Source organism: Phoca vitulina, unplaced genomic scaffold, assembly GCF_004348235.1.
Source record: "Phoca vitulina isolate PV1807 unplaced genomic scaffold, GSC_HSeal_1.0 scaffold51, whole genome shotgun sequence".
In the NCBI taxonomy this organism is placed as follows: Eukaryota; Metazoa; Chordata; class Mammalia; order Carnivora; family Phocidae; genus Phoca; species Phoca vitulina.
Window position 1 is genome coordinate 9,266,699 of NW_022589754.1, and position 18,766 is coordinate 9,285,464.

The 18,766-nt window shown below is 35.8% G+C and overlaps 1 protein-coding gene across 7 annotated transcripts in view; it reads left to right on the forward strand.

Moving 5' to 3' along the window:
* Positions 1-18,766, forward strand: part of ATRX (ATRX chromatin remodeler) — a 305,789-nt gene that overhangs the window by 201,838 nt on the left and 85,185 nt on the right. For all 7 annotated transcript variants that reach the window (XM_032387887.1, XM_032387888.1, XM_032387891.1 and 4 more), the window contains 3 exons: positions 1,826-1,963; positions 3,552-3,727; positions 5,037-5,154. In XM_032387887.1, the coding sequence (XP_032243778.1) occupies positions 1,826-1,963; positions 3,552-3,727; positions 5,037-5,154 (432 nt within the window). The remainder of the gene's footprint in view (positions 1-1,825; positions 1,964-3,551; positions 3,728-5,036; positions 5,155-18,766) is intronic.

Genomic DNA, 18,766 nt, shown 5'->3' on the forward strand with positions numbered 1-18,766 from the left:
ATAGAGATCTGTATCATTAATTTTAGTTCTGCAACATTCCATTATAGTTTTATTAATGCCCTTTGAAAAGCTTTTAGGTTGTTTTCAATTTTTCACCAAAACAAGCAATGCTTCAGGGACTATTTTATGTATCTTTGGGTACTTGGGGAAGTAATACACCTTTAGGATAAATTCCCAGAAATTGAAATATGGGTCAAAGGGTGCATACATTTTACATTTTAATAGATATTGTAAAGTTGTCTTCCAAGATATCTAATAGTAATTTAGACTCTCACAAAGATTGTATGAGAGTACCTGTTTTACCATACCCTCATGAACAGTGAATATGGTGGTGAAAATCATTTAAGTCACATGTAAAAGGCAATTTTTCTCCTCAGAAAACTTTTTAGGATTAAAAAAAACAGTATGTAGTCTTTTAATACAAAGCTAGGTATAGATTTTAGTTTTTAAGAAAGTATATAAGTAATTTTAAAAAGTCTTAATATTTGTGTAGCCCCATCTGAATACTGATTAACAATTACATTATTTGATCAATCATACTGAAGCATTTACTTTTGAAATCATGTAGAAGATAAATTTTCTCTACTGCCAACAGATAGGGAGTAATTTGACAACTGTTATTGTTAAAATCAGTATTTAAGTAGAATGTATGTATATTAACCAGCAAGCAAATTGTATATAAACCATACTTTAGAAAACAATAATATGTTATTTTAATAAAGTGTATATGTTTCTTTTGAAAGAGTCACTTTCAGCTGTAAGATCTTTTATAGCTTGGAAAGTGTTCTTCCCATCCGCCCTGTAGCCATATAACAATCAATTTAGCTGCGTTATCAGTTAAACTTTCCCCCTGCAAAGAGCGTTCATTATTTGGAATATGTTAAATGGGAGATACTGCAGAGTCTATTGTGATTTATTTTTATTTTAATTTTTTAAAAGATTTTATTTATTAGAACACGAGTGGTAGGGGCAGAGGGAGAGGGAGAAGCAGACTGACTTCCTGCTGAGCAGGGAGCCTGATACAGGGCTCCTCAATCCCAGGACCCTGAGATCATGACCTGAGCCTAAGGCAGACACTTAACTGACTGAGCCATCCAGGCGCCCCTGTATTGTGATTTATATAGTATTCCTTAAAAGGTGATTTTTGAAATTTGTCTTTTCATGTATATATAAATTGCTAGTAGTCTTAGGCAGTTGTGTTCACTTGATACACTAGTGCTGAAATATATCTTTAGATACTGTTTTCCAAGTATAAAAGATTTTATTTTTCGAATACCTTAAATCTGTTGGGAGGGATCTTTTTACTCTTTTGATTATTTTTATTTTTGTTTATTTTTGTTTCTTATTGAGAGAATCTTAAGTACCATCTATAGTATTAGTTTAATACTCTACTGTTGGGATATAATTAATACTAGTTAGTGCCACATTACAAAATACAGTAAATACAGCAGCAGATAAAATATGACTTTTTTTTTTTTTAAGATTTTATGTATTTATTTGACAGAGAGACTGCAAAAGAGGGAACACAAGCAGGGGGAGTGCGAGAGGGAGATGCAGGCCACCTGCCAAGCAGGGAGCCTGACATGGGGCTCAGTCCCAGGACCCCAGGATCATGACCCGAGCCAAAGGCAGGCGCTTAACGACTGAGCCACCCAGGAGCCCAAAATACGACTATTACTATGAGGATATTATTTTATCTTCCCATAAGAGCAGCACTTTAAAGAGTTAACTTATTTGCTTAAATGGATTACATGTTCGATTTGTAATTACATTTTAAATTTTACTATATACTAATTAAATATTGTTTTTCCAAACATTTTTATAGGCCCTGACTTTGTTGTTTGTGATGAAGGTCATATTCTAAAAAATGAAGCATCTGCTGTTTCAAAAGCTATGAATTCTATACGGTCAAGGAGGAGGATTATTTTAACAGGAACACCACTTCAAAATAACCTAATTGAGTGTGAGTTAATATCTGCAATTATGCTGTAGAGTTGGCATTGCCTCAGATACATTTTTGCCACTTTGCCATTTGCCTTTCTTCTGTCTAATATAGTGTCTGACTATGATCTGCGTAGGTCCATCTTAGTCTGCTGTGAAAGAATACCATACATTTCAAGTGGAATGCTTTATAAATATGAATGGTAAACCACAGTCAACAGGTGTGCTATTTTGAGTGTTTAAATATAAACATAGAATTTGAAATTTAGAAAAATTATCAGAAGTCTTAATGATTGCTTTACAAATTCAGGAGATATTGTAATGAAATATATCTAATTTGGGGGGAGTTACTATAGGAAATTGAAAAGAAATGGCACGTGTGAATGTTTTAGGAATGTGAAGATGGGATAAGGAGAGTTGTGTTGAATCTATATCAGCATAGAATTTGTTGAGACTGAGGACAGATGAGAATCCAGATAACTTGTGATTTTTTTCTCATTTTCGTATGTGTGGTGATACTTAAGAGGGAACATGAGTTATTCAGCAAATAAATTGAAATTTCCTATTATAATCCAATGTAATAGTTTTTTGTTATTTTTATTATTTCCATTCATTTAGTGTATAGTAACTTAGCTGTTTTTTATTATTTGTAGAACTGGTTATTATTTCACTGTAACCTATATTTTATCTTTATTTTTATCTGTTGTAGTTTCCCCTTTTTCTGTTACTCCATTTGTAGAAATGCTACTTCACATTGCAAAAACAATAAAATATTAATTAGAAGAGTATTATGATACAGTGAAGAAAGCAAACCTATGGTGTTTGCCAATGAAATTCACATCCATAGTAGTATACTCCCATGGAACTTTGATTTCAGTGACACTGCATGTAGAGTTCATTTCGAGTTCTTGATTGAACTGCATTTAATTCTTATTATTATTCATGACTTTTTAAGGACTGTCCTATAATGAGAATATGTTCTATCTTACTGTTAAAATCCAAATACATATTCCTTAGAATTTTCTAAGACAGTCCGTTGGCTCCTATAAATACCAATTTTGATGTAATAACTACTAATAAAATTATATTGAAACAGTGGAAAAAATGCTATTTCACATTGTGGTCCTATGTAGTATAGGGCAGCTGATAACTCTTAAGGGCTTCTGGAACTAGATCAGTTAATATAAAGTTTGATATAGTGGTTTATTATCTGATTTTATTATTTCGATTCAGTATCTATGTATTTTTCACAAGATACCCTTGCTGACCATAAAATCATGGTTAGAATTATAGAATACTTGTTTTATACTCCATATCTGTTATAGAGAATAGTGAATTAGAATAAAATGTTCTTAGATGTTGTTTTTAAACGTTCATGTCTAGAATTTAGGGATGGTTTTTATTTGAATTTCTCATCTGGGTTAGGTAATCCAGTTCCAGATCAGACTTAAAACCAGTGTTTAGTCTATGTTCAGTTTGCTGTTCTTTCTTTGTAGCTAATTCTAATGCTTCCATGGCATGTGTTTTTGACACGAATATTTTATCAGAGAATTTTTCTGAGTCCCTTTTAGCCATTATTGTTATTAGTGAACTAATGTCTTCTCTCTTAGATCATTGCATGGTTAACTTTATCAAGGAAAATTTGCTGGGATCCATTAAAGAGTTCAGAAATCGATTTATAAATCCAATCCAAAATGGTCAGTGTGCAGATTCTACCATGGTAGATGTCAGAGTGATGAAGAAGCGTGCTCACATTCTCTATGAGATGTTAGCTGGATGTGTTCAGGTACAAATACATTCCATATAATAAAATATTGTTACTGTTATAATCCCAAATGTTTTCTGAATTTAATTATTTTGTGTTTTCTTTCCCCCTTTTTAGTATATAGTTTTATAGTAAATCTTCTTGCATTGTCTTCAGAAGTTTTTGAAACTTTGAACTTTAAAAAAAAAGAGTTCCATTTATAGCATAATTGATTAATTCATTTGCCAAGTGTATAGCTTCATATTTTACTATGCTAATGTTTAGATTCCTCATCTTTAAGATAGGGAGTATGTAAAAGGAACATAGCTGTTATGATTAAGAAATTCCTATGTCCACCCTAATTTTATAGTAGAGTGGCCTGAACCTCACTTATTTGAAATTGTTGTAGGAAAGGCAATTATGAATTGTGGAGGAGCCATTTTTAAATGTAATCCTGAAGAAACAATTTTATTACTTTGAAGTCATACACTAACCTGAATGGGTTAGTAGTGTTTAAATACAGATATTTAGTGAATCTGTATTAATGAGTAAGCAGTTCGTAGATCTCAAAATCTGCACTTTTTCTTTAGACACTAGATACTAATTGTAGCCACAAAGATGTAACAAATAAACAAATGGGCTGTCCTTCTGGCTGGATATTCTACCATCATATAAGGCAGTCATCCTTTTTGTTCAGGTTAGCCACAGGTACTAGCAAGTCCTCAGTTTCTGTATTGCTGCTACTACCCAGACAGTATTTTCCTGGTTTAGGTAGTCATTTGTACCTAGCACATTAGTGTTCTTTCTTTCTTGTTCCTTTAATTAAATGGTATCAAGAGTGCTTATACATGGCTTGCTTTCTCAACTGGGTAAACAGTTTCCCTAAAGCTATGTGTTATCCTCTGGCGTAATGGCACATCTTACCCAAAGGACAAACTAGACTGCATCAGACATTGATTCATTGCTTTTAGTGTATGATTAAAGCAAGTCTTTTTTTCCTAGCACTGCTTACCGTATCCCCTATATACTTTTTTTCTTTTTTGTTTTTCTGTATAGAGAAGACCATTTGGTAATATGACCACTTCAATTTAAAACCTGCCTGGTGTATTGCAGTATCCTTTTACCAGTGCATCATATTGTGTAGTCATATGATATATATTAACTACAATCATATAATGATGATTATGTGATTAAAGAGGCTAAATATGTTTAAGAAAATGTTTTCTTGTATGTTTGGTACCTATTTATTTATGTGTATCTTTTAGTTGCAAGCAATGATGATTCTTAGAGCAGTCAATTCCTGTCATATATTTAGGTTAACTAATTTCGTTCTCTTTCTTGTTAATTACAGAGGAAAGATTATACGGCATTAACAAAGTTCTTGCCTCCAAAACATGAGTATGTGTTAGCTGTGAGAATGACTCCTATTCAGTGCAAGCTCTATCAGTACTACTTAGATCACTTAACAGGTAACAGATGCACTTACTGTTTTTATCTTCAAAAGACATTCTTTTTCTGATGAGTGTTGTTTTAGTAATTTTACCATGTAAGTTCTTTTTCATTTGTGCATTTGAATAAAATGGATGTGTTCGTTTTGTAAAAGCACAAAATAGTTCTAATTTAAAAACCACTAAATTGTCAAACTAAACTAGGAACAAACTGGTGAAAAAACATATACAGTATATTGGAATAATGCCCTTAGTTTGTAAAGAGCTTTTATTTCAGAAAAATTATTAGTGTAAATAAATCCGTAAAAGAAAATATATAAAATTCCAGTGTGTTACTTAAAAAATTGAACCACAATAATAAAAGGCATATAAACCAAATCCATGAAATATTTCTCATCAAATAGACAAAGGTTGAAGGAAAAGAAGGAAAATGCAAGGCAGGACATATATTATGCTCCCAACCTTATAGTAAAAATATACACAGATACCTAAAATACACCAAAATGCTAACAGAAATTGTTTTTTTGGGTGGATTCATTATGAGGATCTTTTAGAATGTTTCTTATTCTTTTCTGTGGGCTTTTAAAAAATACAATGAATAGTTATTATTTTATCATCAATAAATTCATGTGTCTGTATGTATGTCTGTGACTGTATGCCCAAGGTTGTCACTGTTCACAGAGCAAAACCTAGGCTCTTTTTGGTCTGGAGTGAGATTTCTTACTTGTTAGTTACCTTATTCTGGTACTTTCCCCAAGTGATATGTCAGGTTTATTTAGGGGATACAGGTTAGAAAGTACCCATTAGCCATTGTGGATAAAATACACTTGATCTTAGCCAGAAGGCCGAGAAGTGATGCCATTGTGGATAAAATAAATTATAAAAAATAATAGGGGGTGGAAGTGTGTACATGCATCTTAAAATGATACCTCATTTCATATCACTAGTTACAGTGATATACCTTATAACAGCAGTGCATTTTAGAGAATGGAATAATGATGATGGTTCTCAAGAATGATTTTGCTTTGGGGAAAACAGAATTTGAATGTTAGTATTTTACAGAACTGCTTTTTTGCTATATTATAAACAGATTTTTACAGACTTTTAGAAGAAAATCACTTGTAATAAGGCACACATTTTCATTTTTATATCAGTCAGAAACTGTTAGATTTATTGTACCATCGTGTTTTGGATGACAAAAATGGAGACATAATTAAGTAACCAAAGGTGGTCATCCCAATGAGAGAGCTACAGTGTAGTTAAAGAAGAAAAGGGATGTCCAGAGCTATCTTTATTAATATCTGAGTAATAAAGGGTACTAAATTTGGTCATTTAATTTTTTTTTCATTTAAAATTTTGTTTTATCTTAGAGAAAATGCCAGCTGCAGTGTTTTCAAATATTAGAGAATCACTTGTCTTTAATAACCAATAGCAAAATGTTAATAGCTCATATATAGATCTTAAAGTGTATACTTTTGAAGGCAATGCAATATTTAAGAACTAAGAGGGCCTCATTCATTGTGATTTTAAATGATAGCCAATATCTAAAGTACTAACTGTTCAAAGCTTCTAAACTCTGTAAAGTATAATTGTTTTTTTAAGTTTTTATTTAAATTCTAGTTAGTTAAAATATAGTGGAATATATTCAGGAGTAGAATTTAGTGATTCATCACATACATATAACACCCAGTGCTCATCACAAGTGCTCTCCTTAAACAAACAAACAAACAAACAAGCAAAAAAACCAAGTGCTTTCCTTAATACTCGTCATGCATTTAGCTCATCCCCTGCCTACCTCCCCTCCAGCAACCCTCAGTTTCTTTTCTGTAGTCAAGAGTCTCTTATGGTTTGCCTCCCTCTATTTTTTCTTTCCCTTCCCCTATGTTCATCTATTTTGTTTCTTAAGTTCCACATATGAGTGAAATCATAGTATTTGTCTTTCTCTAACTTATTTCACTGAGCACAATACACTCTAGCTTGATCCACATCCTTGCAGATGGTAAGATTTCATTCTTTGTTATGGCTGAGTAATATCTATCATATATGTACACTACATCTTCTTTATCCATTCATCAGTTGATAGATGTTTGGGCTCTTTCCAAAATTTGGCTACTGTTGATAATGCTGCTGTAAAGATCCGGGTGCATGTGCCCCTTCAAGTCAGTATTTCTGTATCCTTTGGGTAAATACATAGTAATTTAATTGCTGCCTTATAGGGTAGTTCTACTTTTAACATTTTAAAGAACCTCCATACTGTTTCCCAGAGTGGCTGCACCAGTTTACATTCCCACCAACAGTGTAAGAGCGTTCCCCTTTCTCTGCATCCTTGCCAACACCTGTTATTTCCTGCATTGTTAATTTTAGCCATTCTGAGAGGTGTGAGGTGGAATTTCATTGTGGTTTTGATTTGTATTTCCTGGTGATGAGTGATGTTGAACATCTTCTTATGTGTCTGTTAGCCATCTGTATATCTTCCTTGGAAAAAATGTCTACTAATGTCTTTTGCCCATTTCTTAACTCGATCATTTTTGGGGGGTGTTGAGTTTGTTAAGTTCTTTATAGATTTTGGATACTAACCCTTTATCAGATATGTCATGTGCAAATATTTTCTCCCATACCATAGGCTGCCTTTTAGTTTTGTTGATTGTTTCCTTTGCTGTACTGAAGCTTTTTATCTTTTTTTAAAGATTCATTTATTTATTTTAAACAGAGAGAACGTTAGCAGGGGGAGGAGCCGGGGGAGAGGATGAGAGAGAATCCCAAGCAGACTCCACGCTGAGCATGGAGCCTGACATGGGGCTTGATCTCATGACCCTGAGATCATGACCTGAGCCAAAACCCAGGAGTTGGATGCTTAACTGACTGACCACCCACATGCCCCAAGAAGCTTTTTATTTTGACGAAGTCCCAGTAGTTCATTTTTGCTTTTGTTTTCCTTGTCTCCAGAGATGTGTCTAGTAAGAAGTTGCTACAGCCAAGGTCAGAGAGGTTGCTGCCTGTGTTCTTCTCCAGGATTGTGATAGTTTCCTGTCTCATATTTAGGTCTTTCATCCATTTTGAGTTTATTTTTGTGTACGGTGGGAAAAAAGTGGTCTACTTTCATTCTTCTGCGTGTAGCTGTCCAGTTTTCCCAGTACCTTTTGTTGAAGAGACTGTCTTTTTTCCATTGGATATTCTTTTCTGCTTTGTCTAAGATTACTTGAACATATAGTTGTGGGTCCATTTGTAGGTTTTCTATTCTGTTCCATTGATCTTTGTGTCCTTTTTTATGCCAGTACCATACTGTTTTGATGGACTACAGCTTTGTCATATAGCTTGAAGTCCAGAATTGTGATGCCTCCAGCTTTGCTTTTCTTTTTCAGGATTGCTTTGACTATTCAGGGTCTTTTGTGGTTCCATATAAATTTTAGGATTGTTTCTTCTAGCTCTATGAAAAATGCTAGTGGTATTGTGATAGGGATTGCATTGAAGGTGTAGATTGCTTTGGGGAGTATGGACATTTTAACAATGTTTGTTCTTCTAATCCATGAGAATGGAATGTTTTTCCATTCCTTTGTGTCTTATATTTTTTTTTCATAAGTGTTGTATAGTTTTCAGAGTACAAATCTTTTATCTCTTTGCTTAGGTTTATCTTGCTTAGGTTTATTCCTAGATATCTTATGGTTTTTGCTGCAGTTGTAACTGGGATTGATTTCTTGATTTCTCTTTCTGCTGCTTCATTATTGGTGTGTAGAAATGCAAAGATTTCTGTATGTTGATTTTGTATCCTGTGACTTTGCTGAATTCATGTATTAATTGTACCAATTTTTTGGTGGAGTCTTTTGGGTTTTCTATATAGAATATGTCATCTTTGAACAGTGAAACTTTGACTTCTTGCCATTTTGGATGCCTTTTATTTCTTTCTGTTGTCTCATTGGGAGAATAGGACTTCCAGTAATATGTTAAATAATAATAGCGTGCACATCCCTCTCTTGTTCCTGACCTGGAGGAAAAGCTCTCAGTATTTCCCAGTTGAGGATGATATGACCTCTGGGTCTTTCCTACATGGCCTTTATGATGTTGAGGTATGTTCTCTCTATCCCTATTTTGTTGAGGGTTTTTATCAGGAATGGATGCTGTATTTTGTCAAATGCTTTTTGTGCCTCTATTGAGAGGATCATATGGTTCCTATTCTTTCTTTTATTAATGTGGTGTATCACGTTGATTGATTTGTGAATATTGAATCACCCTTGTAGCCCAGGAATAAATTCCTCTTGATCATGGTGAATGATTCTTTCAGTATATGTGTTGGATTCCATTTGCTAGTATTCTGTTCAGAATTTTTGCATCCATGTTCATCAGGGATATTGGCTTGTACTTGTTTTTTTTTAGTGGTGTCTATATCTGGTTTTGGAAGCAAGGTAATGCTGGCCTCCTAGAATGATTTTGGAAGTTTTCCTTCCATTTCTATTTTTTGGATTAGTTTGAGAAGAATAGGTATTAACTCTTCTTTAAATGTTTGGTAGAATTCCCTTGGGAAGCCATCTGATCCTGGACTTCTCTTTTTTCGGAGTTTTTTGTTGTTGTTGTTTTTTGTTTTTTGATTACTGACTGAATTTCTTTGCTGTCTGTTGGTCTGTTCAAGTTTTCTATTTCTTCTGTTTTGGTTTTGGAAGTTTATATGCTCCTAGGAATTTATCCATTTCTTCCAGATTGCCCAGTCTGCTGGCATATAATTTTTCATAGTATTCTCTTATAACTGTATTTTTGTAGTGGTGGTTGTGGTTTCTCCTCTCTCACTTGTGATTTTATTTTGGTCCTTTCTGTTTTCTTTTTGATAAGTCTGGCTAGGGGTTTATCAATTTTATTAAAATTTTCAAAGAGCTCCTGGTTTCATTCATCTGTTCTACTGTTCTTTTTTGTTTCTATATCAATTATTTTTGCTCTAGTTTTTACCATTTCCCTTCTTCTGCTGGCTTTAGGCTTTATTTGCTATTTCTTTTCTAGCTCTTTTAGGTGTGAGGTTAGGTTTTATATTTGAGACTTTTCTTACTTCTTGAGGTAGGCCTGTATTGCTGTATACTTCCCTTTTATGACTGTTCTTGCTGCATCCCAAAGGTTTTGGACCGTCATGTTTTCATTTTCATTTGCTTCCATGTATATCTTTATTTCTCCTTTAATTTCCTGGTTAACCCATTCATTCTTTAGTAGTGTGTTCTTTAACTTCCATGTATTTATGTTCTTTCCAAAGTTTTTCTTGTGGTTGACTTCAAGTTTCATAGTATTGTGGTCAGAAAATACGTATGGTATGATCTAAATCTTTTGTACTTGTTGAGGCCTGATTTGTGACCCAGTATGTATTCTCTTTTGGAGAGTGTTCCATGTGCACTGGAAAAGAATGTGTATTCTTCTGCTTTAGGATGAAATGTTCTGAATGCATCTGTTAAGTCCATTTGGTCTAGTATGTTATTCAAAGCCATTGTTTCCTTGTTGATTTTCTGCTTAGATGATCTGTCCATTGCTGTTAGTGGGGTTTTAAAGTCCCCTACTATTATTCTATTGTTATAAATGATTTTCCTTGTTATTGATTTTTATATTTGGGTTCTCCCAAGTTGGGGGCATAAATATTTACAATTGTTACATCTCCTTATTGGATAGACCCCTTTATCCCCATATAGTGCCCTTCTTCATCTCTTATTACAGTCTTTGGTTTAAAATCTAGTTTGTCTTGTATAATTATTGCTACTCTGGCTTTCATTTGACATACATTTGCATGGTAAGGATTTTTCTGTCCCCTCACTTTCAATCTGCAGATGTCTTTAGGTCTAAAATGAATCTCTTGTAGGCAGCATATAGATGGGTCTTTTTTTTTTTTGTAAATCCATTTTGACACCTTGTGTCTTTTGATTGGAGCATTTAGTCCATTTACATTCACAGTGATTTGACAGATATGAATGTAGTGCCATTGTATTAAATGTAACATTGATATTTCTGGAGATTTTCTCTGTTCCTTTGTAGTCTTTGTTGCTTTTGGTCTTTCTTTCCCACTCAAAGTGTCCCCTTTAATATTTCTTGAAGGGCTGGTTTAGTCGTCACAAACTCCTTTAATTTTTGTTTGTCTGGGAAACCCTTTATCTCACCTTCTATTCTGAATGACAGCCTTGCTGTATCGGTTATTCTTGGTTGCATATATTTCCTATTCAGCATGTTGAATGTATCATGCCACTCTCTTCTGGCCTGTGAAGTTTCTGTGGTTAGATGTGCTGCTAACCTTATTCGTCTTCCCTTGTACATTAGGGATTTCTTTTTCTTTAAAGATTTATTTATTTGCGAGAGAAGGAGCAGGGGTAGGAGGGGCGGAGGGAGAGGGAGAGAGAGAATCTCAAGCAGACTCTCTGCTGAAGTGCAGAGCCAGACATGGGGCTCGATCCCTATTGAGATCATGAACTGAACCGAAATCAAGAGTAGCCACCCAGACATTCCAGGGATTTATTTTCCATTGCTGTTTTTAGGATTCTGTCCGTATCTCTGTATTTTATTTTGCAAATTTTACTATGATATCTCTTGGTGTTGCCCTGCTTTTGTTGATTTTGATGGGAGTTCTCTGTGCCTCCTGGATTTGGATGTCTGTTTCCTTCCCCAGATTAGGGAAGTTTTTAGCTATAGTTTCCTCAAAGAAACCTTCTGCTCCCTTTACCCTCTCTACTTATGGGATTCCTATGATACAAATGTTATGCTTTATGGAGTCGCTCATTTCTCTACTGTACATTCGTGATCTAACATTTTTCTTTCCCTCTTCTTTTCAGCTTCATTATTTTCATAATTTTATCTTCAATATCACTTACTCATTATTCTTCTTCCATCTTTGTGGTCATTACATCCAGTCAGTTTTGCATCTTGGTTATAGTAGTTTTTGTTTTGCCATGACTAGTTCGTAGGTCTTTATTTCTGCGCCAGGGGACTCCCTAGTGTCTTCCTTGCTTTTCTCAAGCCCAGCTAGTATCCTCATAATTGTTGTTTTAAATTCTGGTTCAAGCATATTACTTATATCTGGTTTGATTAGATCCCTGCCTGTGACCTCTTCTTCTTTGTTTTGGGACAAATTCCTCCATCTTGTTATTTTGTCTAGGTCTCTGTCTTCTCCTGTGTCTTATGAAAGCCTGTTATATTTTCTGCTCCTGAGAGTATTGGTTGTATTAAGAAGAGGTCATATACTGTCCAGGACCTGGTGCTTCAGAAAGTGTTTCTGGTGTGTGCTGTGTGCACTCTGCTGTTGTGTTTTCGCTGCTCTTTCCTTCAGGTCAGTCCTCTGCAGAATTTCTCCTTGCCTACAGCGTGGAGTGTTTGCTCCTTTTCCAGTGTGTGGTGAGTTTTAAGTAGGTGTTTTTGGTCCACTTGTTAGAACAGGCTGATCCTATTTCCCCTAGAGCTGAAGCTTTGCAGCTTTCTGTGGCTAGTAGACTGGTACATGTGGAGGGTTTGTGCTGGTCTTCTGGTGGGAGGGGTGTGGCGCTCCTGCTCTGAGTATTAGCTATACTTGTCCTAGCAAAAAAAAGAAAGAAAAAAGCACCTGCAGAGTCCAGGGGGCTGGGGTTTGGTGTAAGCAGCTCAAGCCTCCACTGTGGGCACTGTATTTCTCACTGCAATCTGTCTGTTCTTACGAGCAGGGGTAAAAATGTCAGCCATCTCTTTCATCCCCAGAGAGGGAAGTTTGCACCTGCCAGTGTTCAGAAAGCTCTCATAGAAGAGCGAACAGTCTCCCCTCATTTGTCCCATGTATTCCTCAGATATATGTCTTCACCCTCTCTCTGTCTGAGCATCTGCCCACCTGGTGGTGCCATGCTCCTGTGTTTTATCAGAGGCATACAGACTGGGTTTCAGAACTCCAAATTTTAGGTACCCTGCGATGCATGGACCTGCACTGATCCTCTGGGGGAGGGTCTCGTCACACTGTGGCTGGTGCTGGTTTGGCCCAGAAGGGTGGTTGCAGGAACGCACAGGGGCTTGGAGTTTACCATAAGCACAAGAAGCTGGTGTGCAGGTTAGCTGCCCTAAGCAGGTGTCTCCTATGCTAAAGAATGGGGCAACTCAATGGCACCTGCCTGCTCTTTTGTTCCCACAAAGGCAGTGCCATTCTCCCACATGCTCTCCATGAAAGGGAATTGTCTCTCCTAGTGCAACCCAGGGGATCCTCAGATCATGCTGTCTGCTCCCCAGCCTCTGCCTTTCTTCTCCACAGGAGCACCTCTTCGCCAGCCAGGTTCAATCCCAGTGATGACATTGGACTTCCTTTTTTTAAAAAAATTTTTTTTTTTAAAGATTTTATTTATTTGACAGAGAGAGACACAGCAAGAGAAGGAACACAAGCAGGGGGAGTGGGAGAGGGAGAAGCAGACTCCCTGTGGAGCAGGGAGCCCAATGTGGGGCTCGATCCCAGGACCCTGGTATCATGACCTGAGCCGAAGGCAGACGCTGAACGACTGAGCCACCCAGGCGCCCCTATTTTTTAAATTTTTTAAAAGATTTTATTTATTTATTTGACAGAGAGAGACACAGCGAGAGAGGGAACACAAGCAGGGGGAGTGGGACAGGGAGAAGCAGGCTTCCCGCGGAGCAGGGAGCCTGATGCCTGCAGGGCTCCATCCCAGGACCCTGGGATTATGACCTGAGCCAAAGGCAGATGCTTAACGACTGAGCCACCCAGGCGCCCCATGGCATGGACTTCTAAAACCAGACTTTGTGCTCCACTGCTTGTAAATACTTGTGATAATTAGCCCCCTCACTTTCCCCATCAGTGGTGTAGGGGAAGTGTTTTTCTTGTCTTTCTGTCTCTCTGTCTCTCTGTCTCTCTGTCTCTCTCTCTCTTTTCCTGATCTGGGCTTCCTCTCCTCTGCCTCACCAGCAGTTCTTTTCTTCTCCAAATTACGTCTCCTCACCTCCTAACTTCCATGATGTGGCTGGCCTCTTTTCTCCCTCTAGTTGTGCAGTTTGTTCTGTCAGTCCTCAGATTGATTTCCTGGGTGTTCAGAATGATTTGATATTTATCTAGCTGTGTTCGTTGGAGGGGGCAAGCATAGGTCCCCCTATTACTCTGCCTCTTAACTCTGAAAAGTGTGTTTGTTAAATTATCATCTGATGTCATGAATCTTTCATTTGTGAAAATGTTTGGGGTTCCACCCAACTAAATGTGATGTTTTATTTTCCTTAAAGTAGCATAACCTGAGTTAATATTCCCTTTGAAAAAAAACCTACATGAAAGGCCAAATGGGTTATATTAAAGGCTACTCTATCTTGATTCTCACTACCAACCATCACAGTATTTCTCCTGAAATATCACGCACGTATTTCACTTAAACTTAAAATGTTTGGTGTTTTTCTGTCACACGTTCCAAAATTTCTTTTGTTTTTTATATGTGACTCTTCCTAGATTCTATTTGGTTTTAAGAAGTTCACTTAAATTTTGCTTTTTATACTAGGAACAGTTTTGTGTTAATGTTAATAGTAATAATTTGTAATATTTTAATATTTATAGAATTAAAGTAATAAGAAACTGAGTTTTCATGAATTTTAAAGAAATTATAGTCCTTAATTTTCCTTTGTTCCCCCTTTTCAGTATAATCCTGCAGTATTCCTTTTACCATCGGTTATCAGTTTATATTTACATGTAAGCCTCTGCCTTCAGTAAACACTTCATGTTTTAAAATGTGGATACTTAATTTTTTAAAGTTTTTATTTAAATTCCATTTAGTTACTGTATAGGGTAATATTATTTTCAATACACTATAGTGTACAATATAGTGATTCAACACTTCCATACAACATCCGGAGCTCATCACATGTGCACTCCTTAATCTCCATAAACTATTTTAGACATCCTCCCTCTTTCTCCCCCCTGGTAATCATCAGTTTGTTACTTAATTTTTTAATCAGTAAATGTTAGCGTGATTTTAAGCATAAGTCAGTATTAAAATCCATACAGTGTTTTAAGGCATGCAGAAATGGAGCACATGAAAAGACAACCCACAGAATGGGAGAAAATTTTTTGAAATCCTGTATCTGAGAAGGGATTAATAACCAGAATATATAAAGAACTCCTATAACTCAACGACAATAAAACTCAACACAATTGGAAAATGAGTGAAGGACTTCAGTAGACATTTCTCCAAAGAATATATACAAATTGCCAATAAGCACATGAAAAGATGTTCTACATCATCACTGGTTATTATAGAAATGCCAATAGCAAAACACAAGATATCACTTAATACCTGATAGGATGCGTATTACCAAAAAAAAAAGAGAGAGAGAGAAAGAACAGGTATTGTCAAGAAAGTGGAGAAACTATAACCCTGGTGCATTGCTGGTGACAATGTAAAATGGTGTAGCTGCTATGGGAAAAGCAATGCAGCCATTCCTCAAAGAGTTAAACATACAGTTATTTCTATAATGATCCAGTGTATGATTCAGCAATTCCACTTCTAGGTATATACACCAAATAATTGAAAGCAGGAACTTAAATAGATACTTGCACACTCATGTTTACACAGCAGTAGTGTTCATAATAGCCAAAAAGGTGGAAGCAATCCCAGTGTCCATTGACAGATGAATAGAGAAAGGCAATTTGATATATATATGTAATGATATATATAAATATATATTTATCATATATAAATCATATATAAATGTTATATTTATCATATATAAATATGATATATACATACATGCATACATACACACATACACATACATACATACATACCATGGGATATTATTTAGTCTTAAAAAGAAAGGAAATGCTGACACTTTACAATATTAATGAATCCCAAAGCTATCATGATAAGTGAAATAAGCCAGATGCAAAATGACAAATACTGTTTCATTCCACTTAGAGGTACCTAGAGTAAGATTCATAGAGGCAGAAAGTAGTAGTTACCAAGGTTTGGGGGAGAGGAAAATACAGAGTTATTTTTAATATGTACAGAGTTCCTTTCTAGGACCATGAAAAAGTTTTAGGAATGGAGTGTTGATGGTTGCACAACATTGTGATTGTACTCAGTGCCACTGAATTGTACTCATAAATAGAGAACATTCATATGCATGCGTCCAAGTGCCACCCTTTAGACATTGATTAAGTGGATCTGGAGTAGGGCTCAGGGACCTGCATTTTTATAAGCCCTACAGGTGATTTTGATGTACCTGCAGCATGAGAACCACTGCTCTAAATGATGCTCAACATAATTGGAAATGTAACTCAAAACCACAGTGGGATACCTTTTGTTACTCACTAGGATGGCTATAATCCAAGAAATAGAAAAATAGTAAGTGGTGAGGATGTGGAGGAATTGGAACCCTGTGTTTTGCTGGTTTCAAATGTCAAATGGTGTAATTTATGTGGAGCTCAATTTGGCAATCAACGGTTCAATATAGAGTTACCATATAACCCAGCAATTATACTTCTGGGTGTATACTCAATAGAAAGGAAAACACTTGTACACCCAAAGATTTGTACACCAATGTTCGTAGCATCATTGTTCATAATACTTCAAAGCTAGAAACAACCTATATGCCCATCAACTGGTGAAGGGTTAAACAGATTTGATATATGCATATCATAGAACATTATTAAGCAATGAAAAGGAAGAAAATGCTGATACATGCTACAACGCAGATCAACCTTGAAAACATATGCTAAGTGAAAGAAGCTAGTCACAAATGACTAGATGTTGTATGATTCCATTTACATGAAGTGTCCAGAGTAGGCAGATCTGTAGAGACAAAGTAGATTAGTGGTTTCCTAGGGGTGTAGGAGAAATAAATAAATTGGGGGATGATGGCTAGGGGTATAGGGTCTCTTTTGGGGGTGATAAAAATGTTTAAAAACTAGATTTTGGTGATGGTTGCTCAGCTCTGTGAATACACTAGTGAATTGTAAATGGTAAATTGTGAACTATATCTGAATAAAACTTTAAAAAAACTCAGTGGCTTACTTTTTTATCTACAGAAGTTTTATTTAGTTATCTTCCAGCTAATTGCTCATTCTTTATGATTTCCTGTGTCTTGCATGTACTTTCTAGATTATCTTTAACATTTCTTTAAACATAGTAAACAGTTATAGTCTATGTCTGATTATTCCAGTTTTTGAAATCTTTATAGATTTGTTTCATCTCTCTAATTTCTGTCAATTTTTCAGGCATGCTGCCTTGTTTCCATGTGTGTTTAAGTACTTTTGACCACAAGTTCCTAATATCCTTTGGAGTATTAATATGTGGTAATTCTTTGAGGCCTAGGCTAACATTTGGTTACTCCAGAAAGGATTTGCTGTTGCTTCTGCCAGGGGTCTGGGGATATTTTTAGTCTCAGATCCCTTGATATTACAATTTGCGCTTGAAGCACTCTTAACTTTTAAGTTAGTGGGAATTTGGGCAAATGATGGGCTATTTGATGATATGAACTGGGGCCTCTCCAGTACTTAAAATATTATTCCTTTGTTTCTTTTACTTTCTGCATAAATCAAATAAGCATACTCCAAAGAATGTTAACCAATTTCAGTGGTCTTTGCATGATAGTTCAAGGGTGGTAATTTTTATGTGAGATTCCTATAGTGTGTGACTAATCAGAAGGTGGTATGACTACAAGATTTAGATTTAGAATTGAACAGATACAACAGCATATGTTTAGATTATCAAAACGGAGCCATCTGCTTAAAGTCAGCTTTATGGGACCTGCATTGATGTATTGAGGCAGTGAAATAACTAATATCATTGAGGTACTCTTTTTCACTTACTGTTCATTATAAGTAGAATTCTTCTGGGCACCTCCTAGTAGTTGTGTTATTGCTTGGGTTTTAGGCTTTCCTAAGTCTTTGTTATGTTTAAAAGTGGCCTTGAGTCCTGCAAGTTAACCGAAGGAGCATTGGAGGAAAGGAAAACAGATTTCTGAAATAGTACAAAGGAATTATTTAATTAGTAAGGATTTTGTGATAAAACGGTGTGGAGATCCTAGAAGGTGTTTCCAAATTCTTAGTGGCTAAACTACTCCCACGATTCTTTAGATCAACCCTTTTAAATCATTTATGTGGAAAATTCTTTGAAATAATTTTCAGGACTTGGGGAAACTCTATAAAATTTATTGATATAGCCCATGGTGTTTTATTATCATCTCCAATTCCCTGTTTATTATAGCTATATTGATCATCAGAATACTCTGGTGAGACTGGTTTATTTTAATAGTGTAATTGTAATTTGTAAGGGGTCAAAAGGGAAATTGAATATAAAAAGCTTTTAGTATTATATTTTTGGAAAGTTTGCTTTAGCTCTACTGTCTTGAATAACCTTGAAGGGCACTTAAGACAGCGTGGTAGGCTGAACAATGGCCACCCGGAGATGTCAGATCTTACCTAGGTCCTGGAACCTGTGTTACCTTATAAGAAAAGGGGATTTTTTTAGAGGTGCTTAAACTAAGGATCTTGAGATGAGGAGATTGTCCTGGATTGTCCAGATGGCTCCTAATTCCATTTGCAGGTATCTTTGTAGGAGAGAGTCTGAGGGAGATTTGATATACACAGAAGAGGAGGAATTGTGACCACAGAGGCAGAGATTGATGTGGCTGCAAGTCAGGGAATGCCAGCAGCCACCATGTGCCTGAGGAGGCAAGG